This window comes from Phacochoerus africanus, chromosome 9, assembly GCF_016906955.1.
Source record: "Phacochoerus africanus isolate WHEZ1 chromosome 9, ROS_Pafr_v1, whole genome shotgun sequence".
In the NCBI taxonomy this organism is placed as follows: domain Eukaryota; kingdom Metazoa; phylum Chordata; class Mammalia; order Artiodactyla; family Suidae; genus Phacochoerus; species Phacochoerus africanus.
The window spans coordinates 101,671,034-101,689,025 of NC_062552.1; the positions used below are offsets into that span (position 1 = coordinate 101,671,034).

Genomic DNA, 17,992 nt, shown 5'->3' on the forward strand with positions numbered 1-17,992 from the left:
CCTTTTTACAATATTAATTCTTCCAACCCAGGAACATGGAACATTTTTCCATTTCTTTGAATCCTCTTTAATTTCCTTGATTAATGTTTTATAGTTCTCAGCGTATAATTCTTTCACGTCCTTGGTCAGCTTTATTCCCAGGTATTTAATTGTAGACTAGTGTAGGGGAGACAATAGAGCACATTTGCCAATAGCCAAGGTTTCAAGTTAAATTTGAATCCTGGCTCCTTCACTTAATTGACTTATTTAGGGATACCTCTAAGCTTCTGTTTTGTTATCTGTAGAATATTACCTACATCCTGGAGCTGTTCTTAGGATTAAATGAGATCCTGTGTTTCTCTGACCCATGTTAAGTATCCATTGCATAATGGTTGGTGTAGCTTGTGATTTCTGCTGCTGCTACTGTTCCCTATAAAAAGAAATCACATTTTTGTTGTTAGTAAACTGATATTCATAAGTGTGATTTGGCTCTAGCTAGCAAACCTGTGGAAATTCAAACACATTCTGATTTCCTGAACACTAATAACTCGAATGACTGTTGAAGGCAAAGGCTTAGTTTCAACAAAAAAAAAAAAAAAGAAAGATTAGATTTGGACCTACTGACTTCCAATCAAGTTGGCTTTATAAATTCTACTCTTATTATCCCCCCCCCACCTGCTTCAAACACATAGCAGTTAGATAAAAAGCTTAAAGAAAGGAGTTCCCGTCATAGCTTAGCAGAAACAAATCTGACTGGTATCCATGAGGACTCAGATTTGATCCCTGGCCTCACTCAGTGGGTTAAAGATCCGGCGTTGCCATGAGCTGTGGTATACATCTAGACATGGCTCAGATTTGGTGTTGCTCTAGCTGTGGTGTAGGCCAGCAGCTGCAGCTCTGATTCCACTCCTAGCCTGGGAACCTCTGTATGCCACCGGACTGGCCATAAAAAGACCAAAAAAAAAAAAAAGGAGAAGCTTAAAGACGAAAAAAGAAACAAGGAGGCCATAAGCTGTACAGAAATGAATGACAGCCAGTGAATGGGGCTGAAGCGACAAGCTTTCTGAGCTCTACCATGGAATCAGACAATGGCAGCAAGAAGTTAAGCTCCTGGGGCACACTGAGGCCTAAGAGCACCCTCCACAAAAGGAAAGACTAAGTCCAGGTTCATCAATAGAAAATAAAACAGTGATTTTTCAACTGGGAATTATGCCCCGCCCCAAGGACATTTGTCAGTGGCTAGAGTCATTTCGGGTTGTCATAACTGGGCAGGAGCATGGGAGAGGGAGAGTGTTGCTATTGACCCCTAATGAGTAGAGTCCAGGGATGCTGCTGAGCATCCTGCAAAGCACAGGGACAGTTCCCCATGGTGAAGAATTATCCAGTCCAAAATTTCAGTGATACCAGGGTTGAAAATTCTTGAGCTGAAGAATGCTGTGGGCTCTCTTAAAAGGAAACTGACACGCTGGAAACTGTGAGACTGTGGGCCTCAGAGTTTAAAAGATCATGGAATACCCTTGCAGCTGTTCATGTCTCAGAGCTCACCTGGGTTTTTAAATATCTTTGAGGTAAGAACACCAAAATACCTCTGAAAATGTGGTCCTGGACTGGGGTCAGGGGCTTGGATGGAGGCAACTGTAAAATCTTCAGACAGGGAGGCGTGGGCAAGTAGAGCAGTAAGGAGGGAAAGGATTCCTGTTCAAAATGAGCCCACAATCTGGCATTCTAAAACACATGAATAAATCTAATATTAGAAAAGATTGTGGAATTCCCATTGTGGCGCAGCGGAAACGAATCTGACCACGAACCATGAGGTTGCAGGTTCGATCCCTGGCCTCACTTAATGGGTTAAGGATCCGGTGTTGCCGTGAGCTGTGGTGCAGGTCGCAGATGCGGCTCAGATCTGGCGTTGCCGTGGGTGTGGTGTAGGCCGGCAGCTATAGCTCCAATTAAACCCCTAGCCTGGGATCCTCCATATGCTGCAGGTGTGGCCCTAAAAAGCAAAAAAAAAGAAAAGATTGTCAACAGAATCAGCAATTGGACCATGAATTTCTTGCAGATGAAATTAATATTTTTGAATGGCCAGACATATAAGATCATGTATCTAATAGGAGTACCTTGTGGAACATGACATGTGACTCTGATAGGAATATCTGAAGAGAGACCTGAAGGATAAGCGAACAAGCCATACTTTAAAAAATAATAACTGAGAATTTTCTGAAATATGAGTTCTCACCTTTGCTTAAAAAAAAATCATTCTTGTACCAAAATAAATGTACCTCTAACATGCAGTGAAAGTACAGACCATTAAGCATAAAGAGGAGTCTCATGAACTACCTGAAAGAAAATTCATTTTGACTACAAGGACAGCAAAATTCCAGCATTCTTCTCTTCAGAAATAAGAAGTGGCAGAAGACAAGAGCTAATGGCTTTAAAGTGTTGAGTTAAAGTAACTTTCAGTCTAAAATTTTATATATAGCTAAACTATCATTTAAGAGAGGAGGGAGGCAAAAATAATTTGAGATATTCAGCGTCTAAGACTATACCACCCATGGCCTTACGAAAGAACTAGCAAAGATAAAAGTGAACATAGAGTGACATGAAACAATGAAGTACAAAAATTTTATAAAATGTCTATAAATGGTAGTGACTATAAAAATGATTGTCAGTCTTCTTTAAAAAGATAATACATTTAAGACAGCAAAGACAGGATTCAAAGACAAGAATGCGTAGTCAGTGAATAACATCTATGTCAAGTTCAAGGGCAAGACGGAAATACTGAATGGCTTTTACACTTTCTTAGAAAAAAAAAAGCTAAATAATCTATATATAGTCTATTGATTTCAAACTGAGAGGGAGAGAAGGGAATGTAGTAACTTTATGAATCCAGTCAGAGGCAGGAAAGGAAAATTCGAAAAGCAAAGGGAAAAGATGGTAAATGGAAAATGAAACATGAGTAATCACAATAAATGTTAACAGAGTATATTCTTCTATTAAAAAATAGATATCAAATTCCATTTTTAAAAATATTCAGTAATAGACTCCTTAGACATAAAGTAAAATCTCACAGAAAGGTAAAAGATTGGAAAAAGATAAGTCATGTAGTATTAATTAGAAGGAAAAGTAGTGTAGCAATAGATAAAATTAAGCAAAAGGCATCTATAAAGAAAAGCATTTGTGTGCACTTAATGTAATTAAAAAATATATAAATCAAAAGCTAACAAAATTATAAAGAAAAATTCACAAATTATCAAGCACAGTGGGTGATTTATTTAAATGTACGTCCATCTGTAACTGATAGGTAATTCAAATGAAAATTTCTTAGGGTTTTGAATATTTGGAATGCAGAATTAAGAGTTTGCTTTAAGGAGTTCCTATCATGGCTCAGCAGTAATGAACCCAGCTAGTAACCATGAGGACGCGGGTTCAATCCCTGGGTTCAATTCCTGGGCTCACTCAGTGAGTTAAGGATCCGGCGTTGCCGTGAGCTGTGGTGTAGGTCTCCTGCGCAGCTCTGATCTGGCATTGTTGTGGCTGCGGTGTAGGGCAACAGCTGTAGCGTGCATTCCACCCCTAGCCTGGGGACTTCCAAATGCTGCAGGTATAGCCCTAAAAAGGAAAAAAAAAAAAAATTGCTTTAGTAAGTGGCTTTTAATCTTTATGACTGCTACTCATAATTTTAAATATATATATATATATATATTTTTGTCTTTTTTGCTATTTCTTTGGGCCGCTCCTGTGACATATGGAGGTTCCCAGGCTAGGGGTCAAATTGGAGCTGTAGCCACCGGCCTACGCCAGAGCCACAGCAACACGGGATCCAAGCCGTGTCTGCAACCTACACCACAGCTCACGGCAACGCCGGATTGCTAACCCACTGAGCAAGGGCAGGGATCGAACCCGCAACCTCATGGTTCCTAGTCGGATTCGTTAACCACTGTGCCATGACGGGAACTCCTAAAAATATATTTTATATGCAGTCCAGCAAAAATATCTATGTGTACGTGTATGAAATAAGTTTCACAAAATACTATTTCCCTTCCTTTTTAAAATGCCGATCGTGTCCCCTAAATTGATTTTATAGCCTCCTTATGCATCATAGCTCACAGTCAAAGAAGCATTAATAGCCATGCATAGATTCCTTGGCCCAAAAGGGAGTATATACATTCTTTTCAGGTATACAGGGAATATTTACAAAAATTCAGCACATACAATGTCACAAATGAAGGCTCCACCCATTTCAAAAAATCAATATCAAATCAATATCACACTCTAATTATATAAATATAATTAGAAATACTAAGATGGGTTTTTAAAGGCCCATATGTTTAGAAATTTTTAAAAATAGAGAATGTAATATTCAGTTGTTAAAGACGTAATCATAATGAGAATCATATGGCATTTAGAACTGAATGACATGAAAGTACTACAGGTATCCAAAATTGCACTTGATAATAAATTTGTAGCCTTAAGTACAGTTTTAACAAAAACAGGAAGGATTGAAAATCAGCGAGTTATTCATTTAACTTGAAATGCTATAAAAGGTACAACAGAATAAATTAATAAAAATAAAATAATAAAAAAAACAGAAATCACCTAGAACATCCTGGCTGTGGGAGAACATGAGCAAACAAGTGCCTTAATCAGTATCTGGCACATGGGAGGCACTCATTAAATACCTGGTGAAAGAATGAGTGAAATTGATAACAAACGATAGAGAGGCTTACCTCTGCAGAGACTACTAAATAAAAAAGGAGAAAAGGCCCGCATAAATAATATTAGGAATGGAAAGGAATGTAACAACAAATATAATGGATTAGGTGATGTGTAATATGCTTATAGAAAGAGTCCTAAGCACCGCTACTACTCAAGAGTTGGCTTCACTAAATGTTTCTTGAATGAGTTTTGGAACCCGACCCATATTAATAATGTTCTAATTGTTACTTGGTAAGTTTGAGCATATAACTTGTGTTTGTGAAATGCATGTATGCTTGCTAAGAAAAGTCAGTCTTTCTTTTTTTTTTTAATCCAATTCTCTTTTTTTCTTTTTTCTTTTTGTATGGCCACACCCCCAGCATGTGGAAGTTCCCAGGCCATTGTGCTGCACTGGGCTGCGGGTCAAACCCGTGCCTCCACAGCAGCTCGAGCCACCGCAGTGGGTTGAATCCATTTCTTTAACCTAACTTGCATCTTAAGATTTCTTCTGTTCTTTGGGAATTGAAAGTAGTTAGTTGTCACTAGTATTTTCTGAAAATGATCAAGTTTGAGGGTTTCTCTTTTTAGGACTTTCACAAATGCCACCATGGCTATTTACCACAGCCCGGGTGAGGTCAGCATTTCTAGCTCTATTCTTTCTGCAGAATTGTGAGCATTTTCCTTTCATGGGTCCTTCCTTCTACAGAAAGGTCATCCCTGAGGTAGTGGCATGAATCCAAGATAAACTTTTACTAAACTCTTGAAATAGAAAACTAGTACCTCTGTATTAGAGATGTGGCAAGCCTTGAAAAGAACCCGAAGAGAAGCAATACAGCACCAAACCACAGTCAACCTTGTAGAGTAATGGACAAAACAGATCTTAAAGAAAGCATATCACTTTCAGCAGAGTTTCCACTGATCAAAATAGTGGCCAGGGGAAGGGGAAACCACAAATAAAGGAAATACAGACCCATGAAAAGGCACGTCACCCTTACCAGCAAAATGGATGAGAATTTTACTCATGGTCCTCCTTGGTGACCTGTGTTATACAGACCTCCTGTATGGTGTGGTCTTGATGCCCGTGGGATTCCTAGCCAGCCTGTTGATCAGCTTGTATTCCCTAAGTTGAGACTTGCACTAGAAGAAATCTTCCAAAATAATAAACTCAGGCAATATTTCCACTTACAGAGATATTATTTGTTTATAATGTATTATTGAATAACTTCTTTGAAAGGCCCAGGAGAGCTCTTTCCCCTTAATGCCCATATCAGGATCTTTCTTGGACTTTAGGAAAATGGAAGAAGCAAGAGGAATGGGTAGAACTAGAGCAAGCGAGTTGAGTTCTGGGTTAGGAAGTGTAGATTTAATATTGAAGGAAACTCTGTAGGCACTAGCTGTGAACATGTCCCAAGGGAAGTTCCTGCCTTTGTTGAGATGTCACTGTTGACGGCATTCTTCTTACTCTTTATTGCTACTATGTATGGCCATGTAGCTTATTTCAGTTTTTAAGTGGCTCACTTAATCAAGAAGCCTGCCCTTCAGCTGCTTTTGATAATTGTGGACAGATAATTCATCTGCAGAAGAGGGTCTGAACTAAGCCCATGACCACAGCTGAGATGGTAGTAAGCTTTGACTACATCTACCTCTTTTCCACCTCCTGGAACTTGCACCATTTCCAAGAATAATAATTATGGAGCATTACAGGATCAGATAGTCACACCCAGCACTCTTCTTGGTCTGAACTCTAACTTTTGTACAACATAAAGTTAATGGCACCTTTCTTGTCGCATCTTCTCAGTATTTCTCATCACAAAACTCTTGATACTTTTATGCCTCATTTTTCTGAATTCATCTTTAGCCATTTCTTCATACTCCATTTGTGCTGTCATCAGAAAACAGTAGGTAATGGAGCTGCATCCAACACACATTTCACTTTGCGCATTCAGCTATGTGGAGAGAAAGAGAAGGTATAATTCCAATAGTGGCTGATTCCACCGGCTCTTCCACTCAGGATGTCATGGGAGATGCATTGTTCCTCTAGTCAGTCTCATTTCCCATGAGCGTCTCTCAAGAAAGAGCATCCTCCTGTTAGTAAGTCTCATGCCAAAAGACACATATTCTGTATGACAAGCCAACTACTTCACTGAAACTGGTAAATTCTGATAACTGGGAGAAAAAAGATGTGTATGTTAGATTTATTAAGAAATAGTGTGTCAACTCAAATGAGACCACTCTTCCAAAGGGAGTTTAAGAGTAATTGTGATTAATTTTGATTTCCGCCTTATAGGTTGTCAATTACCTTTTGACTCTAATAGCAGATTATTGTTGTTAAGTTCCAGGTTCTGAATATCTTACAGTTAATTCTTCTACAGTTTAGTACTAATAATCCATACTGAATTAGTCTCTGAGTCATCCAGTTTACTATTTCTTTATGTTGATAGGCTTAAAATGAGTGAATGCAGAGACTGTCAGTATTCCTAAGTTAAAAGAAGTACTACTAATAGCTAATGTTTATTTAGCCCTGAATGTAATACCAGACACTGCACTGGGATGTGCTTTACATCCGCCATTTTATTTAATCCTCAACAACCCTAGGAGGTAGGTCCTGTTACCTTGATGTTGAAGCCCAGTAACTGACTCAGAAACAACCAAGGGGGAGTTCCTGTTGTAGCTCAGCAGGTTAAGAACCTGACTAGTATCCATGAGGATTTGAGTTTGATCCCTAGCCTCCCTCAGTGGGTCAAGGACCTGGCATTGCCATGAACTGTGGTGTAAGATACGGCTCAGATCCCACATTGTTGCGGCTCTGGCATCGGCCAGCAGCTACAGCTCCAGTTCGACCCGAAGGCAGGAAGGAAGGAAGGAAGGAAAGAAAAAAAGAAAGAAAGAAAGAGAAGGAAGGAAGAAAGGAAGGAAGGAAGGAAGGAAGGAAGGAAGGAAGGAAGGAAGGAAGGAAGGAAGGAAGAAAGAAAGAAAGAAAGAAAGAAAGAAAGAAAGAAAGAAAGAAAGAAAGAAAGAAAGAAAGAAAGAAAAGGAAGAAAGAAAGAAGGAAAGAAAGAAAGAAAGAAGGAAAGGAAGAAAGAAAGAAAAGAAAGAAAAAACGAACGAACGAACCAAGGGAATATACACATACCCTCCTATGTAAATATTCGCTAAAACACAGATACTTCCCGAAAAGGAGCAAAGAATCATTGCAGAAGCAGATCAGCGAGTGCAAGCTACACAGACAAGCTATGTTTTCACAGTTCTCATTTAGGAGTGGGTTGTCCAGGAGTTGGAACATATTTTCCCAAGGAAATGATGTGATCACAACAAAAGCATATTTACCCATGATGTGCCTCAGGTAGTAATAACATAAACTCAAACCATTTTGTGTACCAGTGTTTCCATGGAAAGATTTACTCTGGGTTTCCCCTTGGATGCTTGTGGACACACTGCTCCTCCGAGGGGGAGAAGGGGACCTTGTGCAAGAAACAGTAGAACCATTAGAAATGTTCAAAGTCAGAGCCAGTGGTGGCTCCCAAGGCCTGTGGAGGAGGAGGGTGGAAGAGTGAGTGGACCTGGAGACAGAGGAGCCATAGGGGCAGGATGTCCTGGGTGAGGAACAGAAGGAAGCCTGTAAAGGTGGAAGGTGGGATGGGAATTCCAGAGAGGGGAGGAGGAAGGGAATGCGTCCACTCTGAACCCCCGGGGACTTGTCACATCCAGCCAGTAGCTCCCTGTTCCCTGCCTCGGTTTCTTCTGTTGCCTTTAAAATTGTACCTGCCTGCCTCCCTTTTTGCCGCTAATACTCAGGGCTTCCTCTGTGACACCGAGATGAGCCCCATGATGCTTCTTGACTCAGCTGCTCCTAACACAAGCAAACGGACCTTTGGCTTTTTAACTTCTACAAAGGAAAGGACTCACCTAGGCCCTCCAGAACGTCTCCTTTTCCACTTGGACCTGGAAGAGCAAAGATCAGCCCACAGATGCTTTGGATGGTGTTTTGGGGTCCATAAGTGGCTGCAATAAATTGCGAAAGCTTCCAGATGTAGCTCTCCAAGGCTGAGGCTTAGGTAAAGGGAGAAGCCCTCTGCTCCTTTCTCTCCTTTTTTGCCACTGTGGTTCATCTGTCCTCAAAAGTGGAAAGGAGTGGGTAGAGCCCAGCCCATAGCTCACTAGACGGGGAGGGCTGTAAGGCAGTGTGATCCTTGCATTGCTGTTGGGGTGTCTTCCCAAGTGGCAGATGTCCGCTGGGGGCGATAGGGACCACCTGGGCACCTAAGCCACCACCAGGCTCTCCAAGTGCTCCGCAAACCACCTTGCTCTGTACCCACCAATCAGTGTTTCCCTCACTTCTCTAGTGATACGAACCCCCTGGACCCCTGGGCTCCTATGAAATGCCTAGGTTCTCAAGGCCTGTCCCAGATCACGGAGTCAGAGGCTCCGAGGGAAGGCCTGGAAAGTGACACCAGGTGATTCCTGTCAAGGACATTTGGCGAACACTGCTTCACCACCACCACCACCACCAACACACACACATACACATGCCCGCACGCACGCACACTTTGGCCATTCAAAGGCCCTTTCTCCCTTAGAATTATTAAATAGGCCATTTCTTCCCTGTGAAAAGCTCTTCCCTGTTCCCTACTGTGGGCTCGCGCCTGCTTCTCACTTCATGACTTGGCTAAAGTATGATTTCCTCAGAAAGGCCAACCTTGACCACTCTCCTCACCATCTAAGTCAGGTTCCCTGTTCCATTCTCTCCTAACACCCTGCGCTGCTTTTCCTTAGCATGTATCACAGTTTATATCTTATGTGGTTGCCTAGTGGTGCTGCTCACTGGTGCTGAGCACAGGGAATGCTTAATAAGTATGTTGTGCGTGAGAGAATAAATGGAAAAAATAGTGTTGGGAGAGGGTGCCTAAGGTTGGAGTAAATGCTGCTCAACAAATAAAGTAGTGAGTATATGAGAACCTTAATCACCCAGGTAGAATTTTTACACACCAGCTAAAATCAGATAGATGGGCCCAACAATTAAGTATTGTCATGGGGCAGTGGGTCAGATTATTTCCAAAAAATGCTTATTGGAGTTCCCGTCATGGCGCAGCAGAAACAAATCCAACTAGGAACCATGAGGTTGTGGGTTCAATCCCTGGCCTCATTCAGTGGGTTAAGGATCCGGCATTGCTGTGAGCTGTGGTGTAGGTCACAGATGCATCTCTCGGACCTGGTGTTGCTGTGGCTGTGGCTGTGGCATAGGCCAGAGGCTACAGCTCTGATTAGACCCCTAGCCTGGGAACTTCCATATGCTGCGGGTGCAGCCTTAAAAAGACAAAATAAATAAATAAATAAATACCTAAGGTATACAAAATGCAATATTGGGAGCTACAGGCAGAACAGTGAATAAGATTAAGACAATCTCTGTCTTTATGGAGCTTATAATTCCAGCAAGAATGACAGATATTAAGCAACCAGTTACACAGTCTTATAATTTTGATAAATGCAATGAACGAATTACAAAGCTGTGAGAGCCTATAGCAGAGAAACCTGGCATGGTCTGTAGGACATCAAGGTAGTCATAGAATTTCTAAAACACGAGCCTGGGAGATCTGTGCCCAAAGAATCTAATATTCTTTGTCCTATCTCTTGCCAAAGGTGGCATGAGGACAGCTGCCCCCAAATAATGGTTTCTCGGCCTCAGCACCATGGACATCTTGGGCTAGAACATTTCTTTGTTTGGGGACACTTTCCAGTGCTCTGTAGGAAAGGTGTAGCATCTTTCCTGGCTTCAACCCACTAGGCTACACAAACTGTGACAACTACAAGTGCCTCGAAATTGCCAAATGTCCCTTGTGGGAGGGTGAGAGTAGGGGACAAATCTGCCCCTCCTCCTTCCCCCAGTAGAGAATCACTATCCTCAGATTTGCCCGCTACCCTCACCCTCCCACGAGGGGCATTTGGTAATGCTGAGACATTTGTGGTATCATACAAGATATGATTTATCCAAGTCAATACCAAGAACTTAATTTATTCATTTAATAAGCAAATATTGGTGGAGTGTGTCTCAGGTTCCAGGCATTGTTCTAAACACTGGGGACACAGTAGTGAGCAAAGTCTGGGCTTTCTTGAAGCTACATTCCAGTGTGGAGTGGTGGACAATCAGTTTTCAGATACATAACCTTTCAGAAGAAGGGGATGGATTGATCGTAGAAGTCCTTTCTCGTGAGATGACATCTGGTCTTGAAAGAAGCAGGGGAATGAGTAGCAATGCCGAGAGCAAGAGGCAAAGCCATTGGAGGGCCTGGACTTGACCTCGCTTTCTCTCTGCAGCTCTAACAAGCTGCTTGTGTTTCAGAGGATCCTCCACGGAAGGGCAGCTGAGTGGACTCCAGAGCAGCCTTAACTCTGCAGCCTTCGTGCCCATCACCAGCTCCGCAGGTGAGTTCCAGGCCAGACAGCGGGGAGGGGCTGGGCTGCCTCTGAAGAGAGCGCCAGTCCACAGTACGAAGCATCCGGGTTTCTGAAGCATTGGCAAATGGGTGTTTTGTTCCTTTCTTCTTTGAAACGATACCGACATTTTAGGAGTAAATGGTTTTCCAGAACTAGTTTGGGATATTTGGAATTTCCCAGTCTGGTAGAATGTCAGCAGGTTTACAGCAATTAGTAAAAATGCCTTGTTCGACTGGTGTTTTACTGTTTCTATGGTTTTTCCGCATGTGGGGTCTCTCGCTAAATCCTCACTGCACCTTGTGAGGTCTAACCTCGTCCCTCCGCATGAGGAATCAGAGGCTCAGAAAGTCAAGAGGCCTGTGGGAGATGCTCCATGGATGCAGATCCAGAGCTGTGGTCTGATGTGCATCCTGTCATGCTGATGTCACGGTCTATTGCCAGGTAGTTGCTGAGGGCCTCTCAGTGGAGGTGCAGGGATAGTTTTCTATGAATAATAATTTAGAAAAATACTCAAGTAGCTATTCAGAAAATTGAAAGCAAATCACTTGGATTCAATTCAACAAATACTTATTTTTGAGCACTTCTTGAGAAAGTAGCATGTTGGGCACTGAGGCATATAAGGTGAACCAGACAGCCCCTGCCTCTGGGAATCAGAGGCTCAGGAGAGAGTGGTCCCTGGGAAGCCTGGGAGGGGGGACTAGCAGGCACTGGGGACTCAAAATAATAGACAGAGTTGGCTGAGTGCTTGCTATGTGTCAGGCACAGTCCTGAATGCTTTACATGTCACAACTCATTTGTTCACAAAATGGGCGTATAATATAGGAGCTGTGTTCCCCATTTCACGGCTGAAGCAATAAAGGCACAGATTATGAAATGCACTTAAAACCTCCCAGCTGGGAGTTCTCACTGTGGTGCAACAGGATCAGTGGTGTCTCTGGAGTGCTGGGACTCAAGTTGGATCCCTAGCCCGGCACAGTGGGTTAAGGATCCTGTGTTGCACCAGCTGCAGTGTAGGTCACAACTGCAGCTCTGATCCAGATCCCTGGCTCAGAAGGGAAGTCCCTATGCCACGTGGTGGCCAAAAAAGAAAAAGATAATAATAATAAACAAGTAAAACCTCGCAGCTAGTAAATGGTGGGGCAGTATTTGAACCCAAGCAACCTGGCCCAAGCGCTTTAGGGATTGGGGCGGGCTTCCTAGAGGAAGAAGCATCTATGTGGGAGTCTGACTGTGGACAGGTCAGCCAGGAGAGTTGGGGATGTGGGGTGGAACAGTGTGGGAAGGGAGCTGGTGCTGACCTCAGGGGTCAGTGTGGCTGGGGACCAGGGATGAGTAGGGAGTGACAAGAGGCTGTAGAGGTACAGGGTCAGCCTCTGAGCCGTGGAGGGAGCTTGTTGCTGAGAGCAGTGGGGAGCCGTGAAGGAGTTTAAGGCCCAGCTGCGAGGGGGTGTGTGTGTGACCCAGTACACCTTAAAATGACCAGGCTCGCTGAGGAGTCTGATTACTTTGACGGTATCATGAGGCTACTTACATCTGCATCATAGGCTTACTCTGAGAGCCAAAGGAAGCAATATAAAGAGAACGGCACTATTACTGCATCTGAGTCAGATAATCCTATGAGAAGAGTAGATTTTGTTCTCCACTTAAACTTTTTGAATCTGAATTCAAAATATATCTGATGGGAGTTCCTGTCGTGGTGCAGCAGAAACAAATCCGACTCGGAACCATGAGGTTGTGGGTTCAATCACTGGCCTCGCTCAGTGGGTTAAGGATCCGGCGTTGCCGTGAGCTATGGTGTAGGTCGCAGATTCGGCTCGGATTTGGTGTGGCTCTGGCTGTGGCTGTAGCCAGCAGCCGTAGCTCTGATTAGACCCCTAGCCTGGGAACCTCCATGTGCCATGGGTGCAGCACTTAAAAAAAAAAAAAAAGGTACATCTGATTGTGATGAGTGTATAGTCTACCCCCATCAGGGGACCCCAAAAGAATTACTAAAACACTGCAGTTTTTTTTAAGGAAGTTAAATTTCCACCTGGAACTCGTACGGCCTGAGAAGTGTGGCTAAGATAACCTGGGACTGGTTGCAAGGGTCTCCATGAGATACAGCAGTGAGGGCCCCTGCAGCTCTTCACATTTGCTGAGGCTGGACAGGTGTACAAAGCTTGGCAGATCCAGGAAGCCTGCTCATTTTATTTACATGTCTAATTGGTAAATTAAGTACATAATTGAACTCTTTGCATGCACTCTGGCTGAGGAAGGGGGAAATTTGAGGGGCCACGTTGGTCATGCTTTCAGCATCTTGATCATGAATTAATATTTACTGATTGTTGGCGTTACTTAGAAGTTTTTATAACAGTTGTACTGAATTTGTGATGAAAACACAGAGCAAGGAGAAGTTCTTCTTCTTTTGTCTCTAAATAACTCTAGGCCTCTAAAATAAAGTCCGTCGAACGTATTTCTCTTCTGTGACTTTCCCGGTGTTCCTGATCCTTAAAGAAATACTGATGAACATGATGTAGCAAGGCTCAGGCATTTTCCACATTCCCAATAAAACACTTAGCAATATAATAATAACTAACCTTATTAGAACTATTTATAAAGCTAGCAAATAACTCCCTGACACGTCAGCATTTCAACTACAAATTATGTTCTTCTTTATTACACATAGATTTAAAGGTGTTTTTCTAGGGGTTCAGAAGAGTATCCTATAAAAAGGAGAAGGTTAGGTTGCTTTTTAAAACATTTTTCTTTAAACCTACAAGAGGGAAAAACAACCCCCATAATAAGTCAAAAAGTTTACACGTCTCTCTGAGTTGGGAAGTTCTGCCTGTGTAGGAATCACTAGACTGACTATGAAAGGTATTTAGCCCTGTCTGGTCAAGTTAACTCAGTTATTGAGTCCATGAATATAGCAAAAGTCTGTTTCCTGACCCCTTGACCCTCCCCCAAGTCTAGCCAACCAGGCCTTAAAGCTGTGTGACCTTGTTCAGCAGGCAGTCTGAATGAGATAGTGGTTCATCCCAGGGCACTGTTGAAAAACAACTCGGAGTCCTTTCCTGCTGATGGTGGCTTAGTGACATTCTTCTTATTATGAACATTAAATGAGGTAGTGAATGTGAAAGCTCTTAGCAGAGTGCCTGGAATGCTCCATGAATGTTACTTTCCTTGACTTCCCTACCTCAGGCTATGTATTGTGTGTTTGCTATAGAAGGGAAGGTGTAGAGTCAGCAAATTTGGAAATTTGAGAAGGAAGCTGGAGTGAGGGCCTCTGGCTCAAAGCCAAAGCCATCGGCCTTCCTTCTTTATAACCATGGTGTTCTTGAGTTCTGAAGTGATGATAGTGAACTAAAATAGCAGAGAGCAACAGATTAGATAACTGGCATTTCTCTCGTGCTGATTTGATGGCGTAAACTACCGTTGCTGTAGGGCCTGAAGCATCCCAGCTGCCCTCATCCCTGGCCCTTAGCTTCCGCCTAAGCTTTTCCTGTCCTGGAGCCCAGCCTCTGCATGCTCCCCTCCCCCCAACTGTGGTGTTTTTTTGGTTGGTTGGTTTTTGTTTTTTTTAACTCTCTTATTGATCTATAGTTGGAGAAAGGGACCTTACACCTTTTGAACACTGATGCTGGATTTCATTTAGGGAAAGTGAGAAGCAGTGCCTTGTTAAGTGTTTGTCATTTGGGGCCCTGAAAAAATCCACTGTAGCTTTAGGCTCTTTGCATGGGAACGAGGCAGCAGCAGGTCAGGGTGCCTCTGCCTGCTCGCATTATCAGTGAGACAACAAGAAAAAGGAACTCATTTTAATATAAAGTAAACCCAGTGGAGCTTAAACCCTAAGGACCTAGAAATCACTCTGACTTTCAAGTGAAATTATTTTCCTGGCAGCTCTCGGCAGAATGACCTATTTTTACTGTAAGATTCTTGTTCTTTTCACATGTATTGTATACCTTTTGGAGATCTGGGGCGGCTTAAGAATAATAGATTAATAATAAAAATAAATAAAGCTCTTGAGATGCTCACCCTGGTGTCTTATATCCTCTGCTGTGCCCCAAACGTTCTCTCCCCAGAACCCAAGGGACAAGAATTTGGGCTGATTACCCACTTTTATGTTGTTAGAAAGCAAGAGAGAGAGGATAGATTTGGTGTTTGGGGCACCAACATCAGGGAAAACGTTGATCCCCTAAAACCTCGCTTGACCGCTTGTCCTTTCAGCCAAGATCAAATAAAGTGTTAAGTAGGGGTTTTTTGTTTTGTTTTGTTTTTACATTTTTCAGGATCTTTGGAAGCTCCCCAAGTTATTTTCGCCAGATCCAAACCCTTGCCCACACAATCTGGAGCTCTTGCTACAGTTATAGGACAGAGAAAATCAAAGTCGGTGAAGTCAGGGCCAATTTAAGGTAACAGTAAGAAATAAAAGCATAGTTTTTTATTATAACTTGCTGACTTTATACCACAGCAAGAGATTTAATAGCTATCAAGAGAAGTGATAGTTTCTCAAAATGACAAGGAAATTGGCATTTTATAAAACAAAGCTCAGGACTCTCCAAAACCGTGAATCAAAGTTAAGCTACCGCTGGCTTGCTTCTGTATTGACCTACCAGTAGGTGGCGCTGTGGCAGTAAGAAATTTCCTTGCTGTCATGGAGGCTTTTGATTAAAAGTAAGGGGGCATTGAGACTGATCAAAGAAAGAAACTAAAGCCATAATTGAGTTATCACAGGTAAAATGTAACAGAATGTATTGAAAAGCATGATATTTGACAGTCAAATTGCAATAGCATCTAAAGAGAATGAATAGTTATTATTAAAGATGATTATTAAAGAAGACTTTTAGACTGCAGATGGGTAGTTTGTGAACTAGACCTTTAGATAATGGGAGTCAGTCAGGAAGCAAAATTTTTTTAAAACTTTTTGGTGAGATTGATTAATTATGCTTTATCTCTGAGTTACTTAAGATAAACATATACCGTAATTGGACGCAAAACAAACTATAAACCCCATCCTTCCACCCATACAGAAAGAGCTTCTACACTGAAGGAATGGCCTGACTTGATAAGGCTGTACCCACACTTCACCAAAGTTGCCCCCAGTATTTTGTTCCCAACTATGGCCTTCAAAACTTTTCAGAAAATTCTGTGAAACCTCAAGGTTTTAATGATTCCTTTCCTCTTTGCTTTACCCTACACACTAATGCATTAATGGCACACCTGCTATGAGCTTAATACTCTTCTTACCTCTAGGAGAATATTTATAAACTTATTTGAGAAGCATTATTCATCAAACTACCCCAGGAGAGCAAGGGAGGGAGGAAAATTATTTACCCACCACAGGATTCATTTACATTGGATCAGAAAGCTTCAAATATCTTTCCCCAGCCCAACTAAACTCCTTCCAAAAAGGAATAAGAAGAGAGAAGAGAACACCAAATCCATGGCTTGGTCATCTACCAAAATGTACCAGAGAAACTGAAAACAACCAGAATTTTATTAGTAATACTTAGCCAATGGTCCTTTAATTCTGATACTGAGCAGCCTATCCGGTGAGGAACAACTCATAAAATATAGAAAACTAAAGCAACAAGGTCAATATTTCCTTCAGGAGACTGGCAGCCAGAAGAATGAATATGACATCAAGCTCCAAACCAAACCAATGGCCTGCCAAGAAGTACTAATGTCCATCCGTTTCCAGCGCTGTGAGACTTGGACTTGCCGCAGTTGTAATATCGCTTTCCTTGAACCTATTTCATGAGTATCCCTTACAATCCACCCAGAACATTACATGGCAAAATAGGATCATCAGCAAAGAGGCCTTGGGAAAGATCCCATCTCTCAACATTTAAATTTCTGTTGCAAACACAGCACTGCAGAGCCTTGGCTGTATGTGAGCCAGGGGTGGGTGATCCCAAATGGCAGTGGTGAGACCACATGCCAAGTGTGTGTGGACCCAGAAGACAGTGGGCACAGCATAACTGCCAGCAGGCTCTAGCGGCAGGCCCACCAGCCTGGCAGATGGCAGGGTAGTTAGCTAGGTTACCAGGTAAAGAGGCAGAGTCCACAGCCCGTCACCCAGAGGCACACTTTGTTCTTGTAAATGCAGCGTAGGCAGAACCATTGCTTGAGCAGAGGTCCCTTCAGCCACAGCCACAAAAAATGTCATCACCAGCTGTGACAGTCCCAGAACCTCTTCATATATCAGTTTAGCGAGGCAGTCAGGTTAGATTCGAGAATTTGAAGTGTGTTTGCATAACATGTTATATAAGACTGAAAAAAAAACATCAGTTGTGCTTATCAAAGAATGAGGCAAATGTGCTGAAGGATATTGGGGACTAAAGGCTATTTGAGATCCCAATATGTTGCCCCAGGCAAGGGTCATATTTAAACAAACGCATTGTTCTGTGTCTTTTATTCTGTGTTGTCAATTTGGCACCCATGCATCACAGAGTCAATTATATTAACTATATTTTCTGTATTCTTAATGCTTTGATGTTTGGGTACGCACAGACCCAGGGAGAGACTTCTCCTTTAATTCCTAAAGATAAGAACACCTTGCCCACGAGCATGCCTTTTACAAACAGACCAGCCCATCCCAAGTTTATAGCCCTATCCACCTCCTTATTGAACTCTCACATGGCAAGTCAAAAGTCCCCTGGCCCGAAATCACTCCATTACCAGAGGCCAGGCAACTAGAAACCACCCCTGTAGCCCAGAGCCCACTAGAATCATTCAGACTGGCCAGTCTTAAGCTGTTATCAATGCCCTGCATAGACTTCCCCCTCACTGCTGTCATCGGTCCCCTGAGCACACTGGTGTTTGCCCCTGTGACCATGGGTGGTATGCAGTGACCCCCCCCCCCCCCCCGCCCGGAACCTGGCAGTAAAGTCAGCTATTTCTTGCC

General features: G+C 42.6%; 1 protein-coding gene across 12 annotated transcripts in view; it reads left to right on the plus strand.

Annotated features, from left to right (window-relative positions):
* TTLL5 (tubulin tyrosine ligase like 5) overlaps nucleotides 1-17,992 on the plus strand; it is a 310,092-nt gene that overhangs the window by 245,809 nt on the left and 46,291 nt on the right. For 10 of the 12 annotated variants that reach the window (XM_047794885.1, XM_047794887.1, XM_047794894.1 and 7 more), the window contains one exon: nucleotides 11,012-11,094. The exons of 1 other annotated variant lie outside the window; for it this stretch is intronic. In XM_047794885.1, the coding sequence (XP_047650841.1) occupies nucleotides 11,012-11,094 (83 nt within the window). Of the gene's footprint in view, nucleotides 1-10,986; nucleotides 11,095-17,992 lie in introns of all 12 variants that reach the window. One more of the 12 variants, XM_047794889.1, reaches the window with a different exon arrangement.